At 43.0% G+C, this 15,306-nt stretch overlaps 1 protein-coding gene across 17 annotated transcripts in view; it reads right to left on the reverse strand.

Moving 5' to 3' along the window:
* Nucleotides 1–15,306, reverse strand: part of LOC137376473 (transcriptional-regulating factor 1-like) — a 281,859-nt gene that overhangs the window by 50,208 nt on the left and 216,345 nt on the right. For all 17 annotated transcript variants that reach the window (XM_068045121.1, XM_068045115.1, XM_068045119.1 and 14 more), the window contains 3 exons: nt 9,035–9,174; nt 6,996–7,099; nt 3,673–3,748 (listed from right to left, as the gene is read on the reverse strand). In XM_068045121.1, the coding sequence (XP_067901222.1) occupies nt 3,673–3,748; nt 6,996–7,099; nt 9,035–9,174 (320 nt within the window). The remainder of the gene's footprint in view (nt 1–3,672; nt 3,749–6,995; nt 7,100–9,034; nt 9,175–15,306) is intronic.

A 15,306-nucleotide genomic window follows, 5' to 3' on the forward strand; every position in this document is an offset into this window, starting at 1 on the left:
ACCTAAAGTATATGGCGCATGAAATAATTAAATCAATTTCAGGAGAGAAAAGGGATCCAGATATTTGGTAGGGAGGCAGATAGGTAAAGTTCAAGTCTGTCAAAAAAAAAGGCAGTAAATGGGCTTTTTAGTTCTGAAAATTTTTGGTGTTCTCATCAGTAGTCTAATCATGATATACAAATCAGATCCTACACCTTACTTAGGATGCTGATGTAATTTTGTCTTCTATTGGTGAAGCGCACTAGTGGAACTGAGCATTAAAAGGGACTGCTGATTCAGCAGGCAGGAAAATTACGAATAAAGCTTTGCTAAAAATGTGATGGTGCTCCTTCTGGTCCCACTAAAATCTTCCCACCCACTGCCTGTTTCTCTTTGGCACCCCTAAATGCTCCAGTGCTGATGCAGCTCCACAGAAGAGCAGCCAGATTTCCTCCCACTAGCCTCCCCTCCCAACTCCGTCCCTGATGGTCAAGCTGTCTGCTCGTCAATCTTACTGTAGTGAGGTCTGACTGTAAAAATGGTTCAGGACTTAAGCTGACCTCATTGGGTGGGCATACCAGATGCCCCACCCAGTACCGGAATAATGTGCTAATGCAGAAGGAATTTTCCTCCACACAAGATCAGATGGCAGGCTGTTCAACCTTGCCCATCTTAGAGCGAAGACCAAAGTATGGAAAGTCCTCATCAGGGAATTCCTCTTTGCTGACAATGCTGCATTAACATCCCACACAGAAGAGTGTCTGCAGAGACCCATCAACAGGATTGCGGCTGCCTGCAACGAATTTGGCCTAACCATCAGCCTCAAGAAAACGATCATGGGACAGGATGTCAGAAATGCTCCATTCATCAATATCGGCGACCACACTCTGGACGTGGTTCAAGAGTTCACCTACCTAAGCTCAACTATCACCAGTAACCTCTCAATGCAGAAATCAACAAGCGCATGGGAAAGGCATCCGCTGCTATGTCCAGAATGGCCAAGAGAGTGTGGGAAAACGGCGCACTGACATGGAACACAAAAGTCCGAGTGTTTCAAGCCTGTGTCCTCAGTACCTTGCTCTACGGCAGCAAGGCCTGGACAATGTATGTCAGCCGAGAGCGATGTCTCAACTCATTCCCATCTTCGCTGCCCCCTAAGAATCCTTGGCATCAGGTGGCAGGACCGTATCTCCAATGCAGAAGTCCTCGAGGCGGCCAACATCCCCAGCACATACACCCTACTGAGCCAGCGGCGCTCGAGATGGCTTGGCCATGTGAACCGCATGGAAAATGGCAGGATCCTCAAGGACGCAGTGTACAGCGAGCTCGTCACTGGCATCAGACCCACCAGCCATCCATGTTTCCGCTCTAAAAACATCTGCAAATGCAACATGAAGTCCTGTGACATTGACCACAAGTCGTGGGAGTCAGTTGCCAGTGATTGCCAGAGCTGGCGGATAGCCATAAAGGCGGGGCTAAAGAATGGTGAGTCGAAGAGAATTAGCAGTTGGCAGGAAAAAAGACAGAAGTGCAAGGACAGAGCCAACTGTACAACATCCCCGAAAACCAATCTGTGGAGTTTGCAACTTCTCCCTGTGTCTGCGTGGGTTTCCTCCGGGTGCTCCGGTTTCCTCCCACATGCCAAAAACTTGCAAGTTGATAGGTAAATTGGCCATTATAAATTGCCCCTAGTATAGGTAGGTGGTAGGGAAATATAGGGACAGGTGGGGGATGTGGTAGGAATATGGAATTAGTGTAGGATTAGTATAAATGGGTGGTTGATGGTCGGCACAGACTCGGTGGGTCGAAGGGCCTGTTTCAGTGCTGTATCTCTAAATTAAAAAAATAAATAAATAATACTGAACAAAGAATGTACTCTACCACAACAATTTGCATTTAACTAGCACCTTCAATGTAGTAAAATGAACTTCACAGGAGTGTTACCAAACAAACATTGACACCAAGCTACACAAGAGTGTATTAGGACAAAAGAGATTTTAAGGAGCATCTTTAAAGACAGAGAGGTAGGGTGGTAGAGGGATTTAGGGCAGGAATTCCAGACTTTAGGGCCTAGGCAGCTGAAGGCAAGGCTGCCAACAGTGAAGTAAAATTGGAGATGTGCAAGAGGCCAGAATTAGAGGAGTTCAGAGATGTTGGAGGGTTGTAGGGGTAGAGGAGGTTAGAGATATGGAGGGTGGGGTTGGGGGCGAGGGGGGGGGGGTTGTCAGGGGAGTGATTTAAAAATAAGGATGAAATTTTTTTTTCTGAAGAGGCATTGTTGGATGCCAATGTGGGTCAGTGAGCACAGGGATGACAGGCGAACAAGACTCAGTGCAAGTTAGGATACTGGCAGCAGTGTTTTAAATGAGCTCAAGTTTATGTAGGGTGCAAGATGGCAGGCCATCCAGGAGTGCATTGGAATAGTTAAGTCTTAGGTCACAAAGGCACAGATGAAGATTTCAGCAGATGAGCTGAAGGAGGGCAGAGCCAACTGATATTAGGATGTAAATAGGCAGTCTTAATGATAGAGCGGCTTTGTGGATGGAAGCTCGTCTTGGGGTCAAATACAACACCAAGGCCGTGTACAGTCTGGTTCAGCCTCAGATAGTTGCCAGGGAGAGGGATGGAGTCAGTGGCTAGGGAACAGAGTTTGTGGCAGGAATCGAAGACCATGGCTTCGATCTTCCCAATATTTAGCTGGAGTAAATATCTGCTCACCCAGTACTTGATGTTGGTCAAACAATGTGACAAATCAGAGACAGTGCAGAAGTTGAGCAGGATAAAGTAGGGAGTCATCAGCGCACACGTGGAATCTGACGTATTTTCAGACGATGTGGCTGGGTGACAACATTTGGATGAATAATCACTGAACAGGGCAAATTCAGTGAAAAGAGACACTGCCTGACAACTGTTCAAGTAAAAGAAATGCTTACATTTTAAACTGCAAATAAATAGTAGCTTCCATCAAGCCTGCTAACCCAACCAAGCACAATACATTGGCAACTTCTGCACTTGTTTTAGGTGGTTAGGTCACATGTATTGGTCTAGAAGTATAAGTTTCAGTCATGGCTCAGTTGGTAGCACTCTTGCCTCTGAGTCAGAAGGTTGTGGGCTCAAGTCCCACTCCAGAATCTTGAGTGGACAAAAATCTAGGCTGACACTCCAATGCAGTACTGAGAGAGTGCTGCACTGTCAGAGCTGTAGTCTTTCAATGAGACATTAAACTAAGGCCCCGTCTGCCCTTGCAAAAGATCTCATGGCACTATTTCAAAGAGCAGGAGAGTTATCCCCATGTCTTAAATATTTATCCATCAAAAACAGATTATCTGGTTATTACCACATTGCGATCTGTGGGAGTTTGTTGTGTGCAAACTGGCTGTTGCGTTTCCTGTATCACAACAGTGATGTCACTTCAAAAATACTTCACTGGCTGTAAAGCTCTTTAGGACATCTTGAAGTTGTGAAAGGCTCGATATAAATGCAAGTTTTTTTTCTGCATCACATAGGGTATTGATTCTGCCATCAGCATGATCAGCATAAATTGACTTTTAAAACAAAGTTATTACTTTCAATATTCTTCATACAAAATGAGTAACAGATATTTTGATAAGTCTGCACTGATGGTTGTAAAATCCTAAGTTCCAAATAGAACATGATAGCAAGTGGGAAGAAAGGTGTGGGAAAGCTACATACCAGCATAGTGATAATCCGCCAGCAGATGAGATTTGGCTTTAATAGGCATCTTCATCAGCAAAATCTCCACAGCCATCTAGCATAAAACAGAAATACCTTTAAAATGGCAAAGTATTCACTGTTTTGGCAGCATCCTTAAGGGACGCAATTAGCAAGTGAAACAGAACAGAGAAACACAACATGCTTTATCCTGTTAGGGAATCATGCCATTAAGCTTTTCCTGCTTGGACATTTTTGCACTACAAAAATTATTTACATTCTTTTGTGCTACTCTCAAATGTAACATTGTAAAGAGTTTATTTCCCAGTAATCAACTGTGAAATGTCCAAAACCCCTACCAAAAAACATGGGATAGCTAGTTTCAGTCACTTGATACATCTTAGGGTGTTACAGCATCATCATCAATCTTTCGACAACCACACAGTGCCTCCTTTGCAGTCAATACACCACATAAATGGACAGAAAACGTTAAACCAAATATTATTTGAATTACATCAATTGGCTATTACATAAGTGAAGTAGGTAAATCAATTATTCAATCCTGGATTTTCTTTTATTGGTCATAAATTATTTCCTTTCGATGTCATTTGAAATACTAAAGAACAACTTTAAAAACCTGCCAGCCCTTTGCTATCCTACATAGCACTTATAACTCATGGTCCTGTAATTTTTTTTTCTCCGGGGAATATATGATATGTCTTTAAGGCTGGAAAAGGAGCTGTACTGCTTTAAGAACCAGCAGGCCTCTGGAGTTACCGAGAAGGTGCATTTTCATTGCCTTGGGTACAGCCAGAGACTGCGATTCAAAGGGTGCATTCTCATTACCATGGATACAACCACTTGGATTGAGGATCATGCGATACATTTGTTATAATTCAATTTTGAACTGGCGTTTAGTTGCAGACAGTCTGTTCTATCAGGGAACACAGATAGATAGCTGGTATTAGCACCTGAAAAAAAGCTCTCAGCCATTTAAACTGAAGGAAGAGAATTTAGTCTGTTTAATTATTATCTCTCAAAATTCTAAAAAAAAAAAAGTCAAACGAAAACAGAGATCTCTGGTAACTTAAACTGAAGGAAGGGAAGTTAGACTGTGACAATCTTTTATCCCTCAAAAACTCTCAAGTCAGATAGATTATATTGAAAGTGTTTGTAAGTCATTAATTGCTGAAGTTCGCTGGAGAAGGAAAGCATCAGTTACTGCTGGAATTAGACTACGGACTGTTCTATTGTGCAAGAACGTTTTTCCCCACCGGATGGCTATGAGGACTTCAAGCAATATTGGACTGTAAATTTGCAAGGACTCTAATTTTTTCTATTTTAAATGTTGTTTATATATTCATAGTATTTAAGAATTTTGTTTTTCTAATTTAAAAGTTAATTTGTTGATTTAAAGACACCTGGTTTGGTTAGCCTCATTCAGGGGTTAATAGATAGTACAATTTGGTTGAGTCTTTCTTTAACTTGGAAAGTTTAAAGTAATATGTTAGGCAATCTGTGGAGGGACGGGATTGAATTAACAGTGCGTTTCTCCCACCACAATCAGAATCGTACATTTTGATTGGGGGTTTTGATTGGAGCGGTCGGTCGTAACACAGAAGACTACTTCAAATTCAGCAGCTAAACTGGCAATGTTGGATATGTGATGAAAACCACACCTGCCAAAATGAGACATTAATTTCATCATATGGAACAGTAATTTTAAACTGTTGCTGGACTGAAAGTGGCTTGGTTTAAAAGACCACTGAAAACATGGTGGTCCATTTGCATTCTAAAAGACAGTTGCCTAGAGAAGACAATGGGCGTGCTTCCCCTAATTTAATTAGCCAAATGGATTTTGGATCAAGAGACATTGGAATATTTAAAAGACAGCATTCCATCCCCTCTCCACTGAGGATGTCTGCTAAAATTGAAAGAATCCACAAAACCACAGAAGGATTTGTCCCAAATAAGGAGCTGGTCACATGACTAACCTGCTAGCCCAAGTTTGGTTTGAATTGTGCTCACAGATCAGTTTGAAAACAGACTTCAAGAAGACAGCATCTCCCTGTCTCTCTCTCACGAAAAGCACGGAAGCAACTCAAGCCTCAAGATTCTTAACAGCGAAACAAGTTTGAAAGTGTGCACTGGGCCCCAATGAGAACTGCAAGATTTAACAGCAATCAAAGACTCAATTGCAATCAAAACTGCATCCAACACAAAACGAGTAAATGAACTCCATATTACTGCAAACCTCTTCCCTTTGATTCTTTCTCCTTTTCTGTCTCTATTTGCGTGTGTTTATCGTGTATGCATGTTAGTGTGGTCGCATCGCGTAGTTCTAGTCGTTTTAATCAAATTAGAGTTTTAAGGTTAATAAACCTACACCTTTCTTGTTTAAATCGAAGAAAACCTGTCTGGTTGATTTCTTTGCCATTACAATTAGAGAATGGTGAACAAGGATTCACTGAGGGGGAGCTTAAAACACGGTGTTTTAAAAGTTAATCCCTGTTATGGCCAAACCAAGCAAAGGCTGAGAGGGAACCTCTAGACCCCTTTCTCACCTGGTCGTAACAGCTAAATAAAACAAAACAGATGCTAAACAAAAATTTATATACATGTATTTTGCTATGGAAAGCAACAGAAATCGGACTGGTTTATTTGGTATAATCACCCTTTCCTTTTAGCGTTTTCCTTTTTTCAATTTCCTAATTTTGTTCGTTATTTGGTATCAATACCTGATGATTTCTTGTATAAAGAAATTATAAACACATTTGACCGATGATTGCTGTAATCCACACTTTGTCCTCTATAGGCTATACATATGAAACAAATGATCACGCTGTAAAATGCATTGTTTTCCAAATGCTAATAGACATGTGCATTTCCATCATGTTTAATTTTTACTCCCGCAATTGTTTTTTTCCCCTTTTATCTATGCAATGCATGCAAAGGATGTGTAGGGAAGCATCAGGGTAAGGAATTATCGCTACAGCTATCAAAATACAAATATTCTTCATCTTGTAAAATCTACAAAAACAGAATTGCCCAGTGTCTTATCAGCAGACCTTCCACAATTTTCTTTTCTTTGAAAATAAACAATTCATCACTGTCCTGAAGAAAAATGTTAAATAAAAAGATTTTGCTACTATAAAATGAAATGGAAGAAGCTGCTTGTAATTATAAGCAGTTGTAAGATCCAAAGCCTTAACAACAATTTTCATTTTTCACTGCAAACATCCGCTGTCACTGCAATTCAAATGATTTTATATAAAATGCTAAATGTATGTTATACATCCCAGTTAATAATCAGCACTTGGAGCATGTTTTAATATCGTACTTACCAAAATGTTACCATCTGCCTCAAAAAGACAATGTAGGGCAAGTTCTCGATTTGTCCCACCACCTGGTAGCACACTAGAGCAAGCCATGTTCAACAGATCTTCCACTATAAAAGATATAAAATTAAGTTTATACACTTTCTGAACTTTTCAAAGCTACCTCCAACTTCATCAGCAAAATCACATACTAAAAGATTCCATGGCAAGATTAAAAGCACAGAAGAATTCTCCTGGTCTACAATTACCCCTCAAACACCAGCAGAACAGATAACTGATCGTTTGCCAAACTGGTGTTTGTTGGATTTGCTGTGCATAAACTGTTGTTGTATTTGCCTCAACAACAGCTTCAAAAGTACTCCATTAGTTGTGAAGCACTTTGGGATATTTTGAGGACTCAAAAGGCACTATGTAAATGCAAGTTTTCTTTCTTGCAAGTACATGAGAAGAAAGCATAACTTTGGTGCTTCCCTTAAAAAAAAAGAATCGTGGCAAAATTCTTAAAACTAAGTTGCAATAAAAAAAATTCCAGTGGTTTCAATTGATGAACTGGATAAAAATGAATGGCTTACAGCCAACAATGAATTTTCAACATTTCATGTTTTTTTCCCCATAGCTGTTGAATTTTGAGCAAAGCTACATTTCCAGTAAAATGATTTAGTTTTATTCAATCTTAAGTTTAAAAAAAAATGTATAATATACTAGTAGTGTAGACTGTACTTTGTAGGAAAACACAATTTCAGGCTTGAAGTTCTTGAAGGATTGAAGGGCACATTCTGTTCTCAGCTGCACTGTCAGAGACAGATACCAGGAAGAGGCTAGACAGTGTTTGAAAAGGAGCAAGACAGGTGAGGGTTAAAAGAAAAACTCGCCCTGCCCCAGTGATTGCCTCAAGCATGGTAGTCAGACTTAAGAAGGTAGTCTACCCACTCTTTTCAAAATAGAATATGCCAAGATAAAGGAGAACAAAAAAAGGAGAGTGTGAGTCAAGTTTGGCTCCACTCCTCCAAACAATCCACCCCCTAAATTCTCATTTCCTAGAGGTGGCAACTCATGTCCAAATGCAGGTGGCCCAACAGCACATTACTGAAGTGGCAATTATTTATGTTTGAGCCAGGACATCAAGTGTTTGGCAATGTCTTCCCATCTGATATTCACACAGGCACTTCCAATAGAGGATGCAGGAACCCAATTATATTTTTCTCCTCCCCAGACTACAGATCTTGATGTGGACTGTCACCCCACTAAGATCAGCCAACTCAGCAGAGACCAGGGACATTCCTGGTCTGTCTAGCTCAGTAGCATATCACATAGTGCATGTATCATCTGAAATATCTGGATCCATTTCAGTATTTTTTTTACATAAGAGATTTTAAAAAACTGGTGGGAGAATTAGAATAAACTTGTTTTTAAGTATTTCTTTTTGATCAGAGACTGTATTTTTAATCTCACCACAACTCTACAGATATTGTGACATTGTGTGAATTTGGAAGTTGATGAAGAGGCAGATGATGCCAGTGTCTGAAACGTTAACTAGTGGCTCCAAAGAGTTGGTGCCTTTTGGGTCCTGAGCAAGAGAGAGTCACTGGCTGAATATAGCCCAGCACCCAGCTTTAACTGAATGTGAAAGAAATCCATCTCAAATGGCATCCTGAACAACAGTAACCAATCACTGCCAGCTAAGCTGCTGTTTGCGTCTCCATAAGACTGTGGAAAGATTACAAGAAAAGAAACTTGTACTAGGTACGAGACTTAAACAATTTAAAGTATTAAACAGAATAGTAGTTTACATGGAGAATTACTTCACTTGACAGAAGTATTTCTCATTGAAACTATTCTAAATAACATGTTAACATAGAAGCCAAGAAAATAGGAGCAGGAATAGGCCATTCGGCCCTTTGAGCCTGCTCCGCCATTCATTTTGATCATGATCATCCAACTCAGTAACCTGTTCCCACTTTCGCCCCAAACCCTTTGATCTCTTTAGACCCAAGAGCTATATCTAACTCCGATGCAAAGCAGTATTCACTAAACAGGCAGTATACCTTTTTGTTGGACTTCTGGGTCATCAAGTTCACACCAAGGCTTCCACACCAAGTCAGCTTTGGAGACATCCTTTTCAATCAACGACCTGTGTTGCAACGCTGGGATTGCTGCTTGAAACCGCAGTCCCATATTGATTCGCCTAACAAAATGAATAAATATTTCACTATTTGTAAGCACAGGTTAAATGGTTACAGAATCAGTAGATTCAAATTATATTGACTTGGCCCATATTTCACAAATCCGCTATGCAGAAAATTTTATAAATGTATTAATTCTACAATCCTTGACATGTCATATGAGGCACTACTTCAATTCAAATGGAATGGTTAGAAGGGTTAAATGAAGTCACAAAAGTTAATTTAAAAACACAATTACAGTTCCTACTTGAATTTATCTTTTACAAAGTACAGTAGTCATCAGTGTTAATTGAATTTTCTCAATGAATATGGTATCTCCATAATGCTTCTCAATTGGGTACGCAAAATAATAAAAGTTAAATTGTTCTTATCTAACCATAGTCAGAGTATCACCTGCAATGGCTTCTCTTCCCACTCCTGCGCCATTACTTCTGGTATCCCTGAGGATCTATCCTGGATCCCCTCCTATTTCTAATCTACATGCTGACCCTCAATACTATCATCTGGAAACACAGGATCAGTTTCCACACATAAGCTAACGACACGAAGCTCTATCACCAGCACCTCTCTCGACTCCTCCACCACCGTTACATTATCATACTGCTTGTCCGACATCAAGTGCTGGGCAAGCAGAAATTTCCTCCAACTAAATATGAGGAACCACTTCCATCATTTCACCTGGCAACTATCTGAGGCTGAAACAGACTGCTCGTAACCTTGGTATCAGATTTAACCCAGAGATGTGCTTCTGTGCTTTCGACCACTTATCTCGCTTATTTCCACCTCCGTAACATCACCCAACTCCACCCCTGCCTCAGCTCATCTGCACCGTTATTATCTGATTTAACTATTCCAACACACTCCCAAGTAAACCTGAAGTCATCCAAAACTCTGCTGTCCATGTCCTTATTCACACCAAGTTCTGTTTACCCATTACCCCTGTGCTCGCTGACCGACAATGGTTAAGCAACTTCGAGTTTAAAATCTTCAGATTTGTTTTCAAATTCCCTCCATTGCCTTGCCCCTCCCTATATCTAATCTCCTCCAGCCCCACAACCCTCAAGCTATTTGCGCTCCCCTAATTCTGGCCTCGAGCCCCCAATTGCTAGACCATTGGTGGCCGTCCCTTAAGAGTCATAGGGTGGGATTTCAATTCTGGGGTTGGAACACCAACATTGCTGTCATTTCCAGGTACAGACCCCACACTGCTGCAGCAGCGCATATGCATTGCAATTTTAGTATGCTAAGTAGTTATTTGGCTTGTAGTTGCAATCGCTGCCAACATGGGAAGGAGGCAGAACACAGGCAACAGTGCGACCGATTTAAAGGACAATTGGCAGCCATTGCTGTGGCTGCCATTCGTCCCCACGATGCAAGAAGGGGAGTAGAGGGCAGTGGACAGGGAGGGCATCCGTGCCAGGGAAGTCCCTTTTTCTGACACCTCATTGAAGGTGCTGCTGGAGGCAAAGACTGAACGGAGAAACATCCTGTTCACTGCAAGCGGCAACAGAAAGCCTGCAAGGCTCACCAAGAATGCATGGGTGGAAGGGGCTCATAAGGTCAGCAGCAGAGGAGTGGTGAGGAGGAACTGGGTGCAGTGCAGCAAATATTTCAATGACTTGCTTAGGTCTGACAAGGTGAGTCCAAAGATAGACCCAGATGGTATGTCTCCTGGTCAGCAGTTAGAACATAAGAACCAGGAGCAGGAGTAGGCAATTCAGCCCCTCGAGCCTGCTCTGCCATTCAATATGATCACGGCTGATCTCAACTCGGCCTCAACTCCACTTTCCTGCCCGTTTTCCATATCCCTTCGACCCATTACTAATTAAAAATGTGTCTATCTCCTCCTTAAATTTACTCAATGTCCCGGCATCCACCGCACTCTGGGATAGTAAATTCCACAGACTCACAACCTTTTTAGAGAAGTAATTTCTCCTCATCTCGGTTTTAAATCTGCTACCCCTTATCCTAAAACTATGACCTCTCGTTCTAGCCCCACCAGAGGAAACATCCTCTCTCCGTTTACTTTGCCAATCCCCTTAATCATCTTATATACCTCAATTAGATAATTAGCAGTTACCAGAGTGCAAAAGAGAGGGGCAACCTGAGGGTGCACGGAGTTCTCCTGACCATGGGAGAGATGTGTGCTCATCAGCCTTGATGACCCATAAGCAGAGGTCAGATCACCCTAGTGCTGTTGGACAGGAAGCTGGAGTGCAGACTGCAATATCTTATGTGAATGAAAAGCAGTGAGTGGTGATGAAGAGAGGCATTGTCCTAATGGCATCTTTCTTCACCTTGCAGGCCAAATGGAAGATGAAAGCAGGGAAAGCTAGAGGTCTGGATGGTGGGGTGTCCCAGCTCATGTTACTGACACATTTTGAGGAGCTGGCTCTTGATTTGGCCAGAGTGGCAAGCCACAGGGACACTGGAGATAGAAAAATAGAAGTCCACCATAGACAGGATGAAAAGATCTCAACATCTTCGGGTTCAGGTATTTCATGGGAATCCTCCCCATGCAACAAGTTATCAATGCATAAGCAGTCATCTCATTATTTTAAGCAACCGAAGCATCTGTTGACTATTCTGATCTTTCATCACCACCTTCTCTTAAGTCTCCCAAAAGGGCCAGCTTCAGAGGGGCAGAAGTCCACTTCGGAGCCTGCACTGTCACATCTTTCTTGTGCACCCTCCACCAGCGCAGACACTCACACCTCAGTGGGTCCTCGCATGGTATTAGAAACAGTGGCACAAGGTGAAACGCACATCACTTCAGAGCTGGAGGATATAGTGGAGGCAGAGTCAGCTGTGGGCAGTGTTCCTCAAAGGATGGAGGACAGGTGTAGTCCTGTTCAGCAGGGCAGAGATGTAAACACTTGGAAGTCACGAAACAGGCAGCTCTACCTGGAGAATCAGCGTGAGATGTGTGGCCACATGTCAGAGTTAACTGAGGCACTGTGGAGTCATGGGATGAGAATGGACAAGTCCATTCATCTCATGTGCTCCACAATGTCTTAGTGATTTTAGCTCCTCCATTCAGAGTGGCCAACCTGTTGTAGAACCATATGCAGCATCACTCAGAGCAGATGCAGTAACACTGCACTGACATACACAGGATGCATGCCACAGCCAGCAGCATTGACTGGTCAGTGGTGCAAATCATCAGCTGCGTGCCAGCTTGTGCTCCCCTCTAGTGATCAAGGACGCCATGAAAGGGCTGAGGAGGGGCTCCATCTTCATCAAATGCCACCATGACCCCTCCGATGGACAAAGCATCTGTGGAGCTATGCCCTGACAGAGGCAGCCCCTGCAGCGGTGCTGCACAGCAGCATTTGGAGGGGCTCCACCTCCTCCCTTCCCACTCCCATCCCAGGGCACCTCCACACCAAGGTCGACCGCCACGGGAATCTCAGTCCCAGATGGGCACTAGCAAGCTGTCTACCTCCACCTCATTCTCACCTGAGCAACTTGTAGGAGTGGCTGTCAGTGGAGGCTACCATGTCGGTAATGTCACTTTGTGGGTCGCCTGGGTGTATCTGCTGTAAATAATAGCAAACTATCAAGCGATAAAGCACCGGGCATGTTGTTGCACTAACTCAGACGTGCGCGCTTCCATTTCATCATGCAGGAGAATGGGAAATAAGGGTCAGCAAAGCAATGGAGTGTGCTGGGGAATTGTGTGTCAAGTAGAGACTGTGCAGCCTTGCACTGTTTATGCCACAGGAAGGTTGCTAACTTTTGCTGTTAAGTGATGGTTGCTCTCACTCAGATGAAGGAGACTCTCCTTGCCAAATGTCCTGTAGACCAAGTCACTCAGGTCAAACATCTCTGCATAGGAATGGCCCTGACACCCCTGCCGTCTTGATGAGCGCTCCGTCTTCCGAGCCTGCTACAGTGACATTCCTGCAAAGCATGGGGACCTCTCTCCAGTTATCCTCAGCCTTCTCCTCGTCTTCCTCTTCCAGGAGCTGTGCCGCTCCAAGCACTTCTCCCTCCTCAGTCAGCACCTCTCTGGAACGCCATGTAATGGAGGCCTTAGCAGACCACCAGAAAGCACGAGACCCTTGAGGAAGTGTACTGGAAAGTGCCACCCAACTAGTTAAGGCACTTGAGCCTCATCATGTTGCTCATCAAACTGCACCATGTTGACCTTTGAGCTCAGGTGGCATCAGCTGCAGTGCGTCTCAGCCTCTGTGGCAGGGTGATGCACCGGAGTCATCAGCCATCTCTACAAGGGTTAAGCCTTATCCATTAACAGCCATCCACGGATCTCTAACGGCTTCATGATGAGATGCAGCACCTGCGAGTGCCGGAGGATAAAAACGTCATGGCAGCATGCACACACCTGGGTTATGCTCTTTCTGTGGTCACAGACCAACTGATCATGTAGGGAGTGGAATCCCTTCCTATTGAGGAATCTCCCTGGCTGATCAGTCGGTGCCTCAATGAGACATTAGGTGCATGGGATCATCGATTGCACTGAGGGCATCCAGCGAGGGAGGCAAATCTCACTGCTCTTTGAGCTTGAGTACCGATATCATCCTTGAATTCAGTAATCCCCTGCCCTCTTGAACGGAGCATCTGTCACCTCCGTGATGCTATGATTAGTAGCAACTCGCAGGCAGCAGCTTATGTCTGCTGCTGCTGCTCCTTGGAAGGAGCCAGGTGCAAGAAGGTGCAAGGCTACTGTGACTTTTAGAGCCGCAGGAAAGCAATGGTGATGGTTCCTGTGAACCTTTGGATGACCCTCAATGAGGGTACACAGGTCAGCTAACATCTGCCTGGACAGGCACTGTGTTCTGCAGCACTGAGGCTCCGCCATGTGCGGGCAGCTTCGCCTTTGGCGGTGGACCATCAGCTGAGGGCATCACCTTCGTTGCCTTCCTGTCCCTCGTTCCTCACCTCTGCACCCCTGTTGCCCAGGGGTCTGCCTCTGCTCTTGCAGATACTGCTCCTCATCACTAGTCGATCCAAGCTTGGAGTAGCTTAATCCCATATCCTCTTATCTCCTTCCTTCCTTCTGGAATGTGGAGTCTTCTTGAACTCCCCCATCATGAACCCATGAGGCTCGAAAGAGGACCCGTCCAACCCTGCCTGCACCCCAAAATGCCCTTATCAAGAGATAATACTGCCTTATGTGACTCGGTGTCAAATTGTGCTTTATAATGCTGCTGTGAAGCGCTTTGGGATATTCTATTATAGTAAAGGCGCTATACAAATTCAATTTGTTGCTGAAGGAACATTTTAATCAACTTAATTATAGTTTGCCGACAATATATTCGCCCTATATTCAAAGTTAAATTCTGACAGTGATCAACAAACAAATTCTGCTTGAGAACTGCTTCAAAACAGAAATACATTTCGATCACTGGACGATATTTAGCAATTTCAGGGTGTGTTACATGGCTGCAATTCCAAAGGGTTACAAGACGCCCAAGAACAGCAGAAGCTTAGAAAAACATACAGAAAGGATCAGCTGTTTCATGCATCAGACACAATTACAATCAAACTGAGTTTTTAAGAAATCTCACTGAACTGGGCTGCTTGGATGCCTCAATGTTGACACTAGGCTTATTTACCACATTGATGCAATAAACCTAAATGCAATTTTTTTTCTTTGTGTATCAACTTTCATATTCTTGTCTGCTGTGCATCACCGAACATGATTCCCACCTCTATCACCACCAGTGTCAAACTTGTTGCCACCAATATTTCAATCTAGTGTTGCATAGCTGTAAAACGCTCTCTACAGACAAGTTTGGACGCACATTCAGTTTAATTCCACTGTTGCATTATTTTTCATTTTTCAAATTGAATTCTAATGTAAAATTTCACATGCCAACAACCAAGAACAACATTGATGTCTGCGAGGTTGTTTAGTTTTCCTAAACAATTCCCATTTCCAAGCTTATCTGCACTATGTCAACTTTAATGATACAAAGCAACAACACAATATTTTGCCAAGATTTACATGTTATTTCATTTCTTAGTTCCAATTTGGTAATTTTCTACCTAGTATTCAACATGTCAACAGCTTGGTGGAATTACAGAATGATGCAATATAAAAGCAAGTATCCCCTTCCCTTTCCCCACAGCCTTGCAAATGTTTTGCTTTCAAGCATTTACCCAATTCC

This window comes from Heterodontus francisci, chromosome 13, assembly GCF_036365525.1.
Source record: "Heterodontus francisci isolate sHetFra1 chromosome 13, sHetFra1.hap1, whole genome shotgun sequence".
Taxonomy (NCBI): domain Eukaryota; kingdom Metazoa; phylum Chordata; class Chondrichthyes; order Heterodontiformes; family Heterodontidae; genus Heterodontus; species Heterodontus francisci.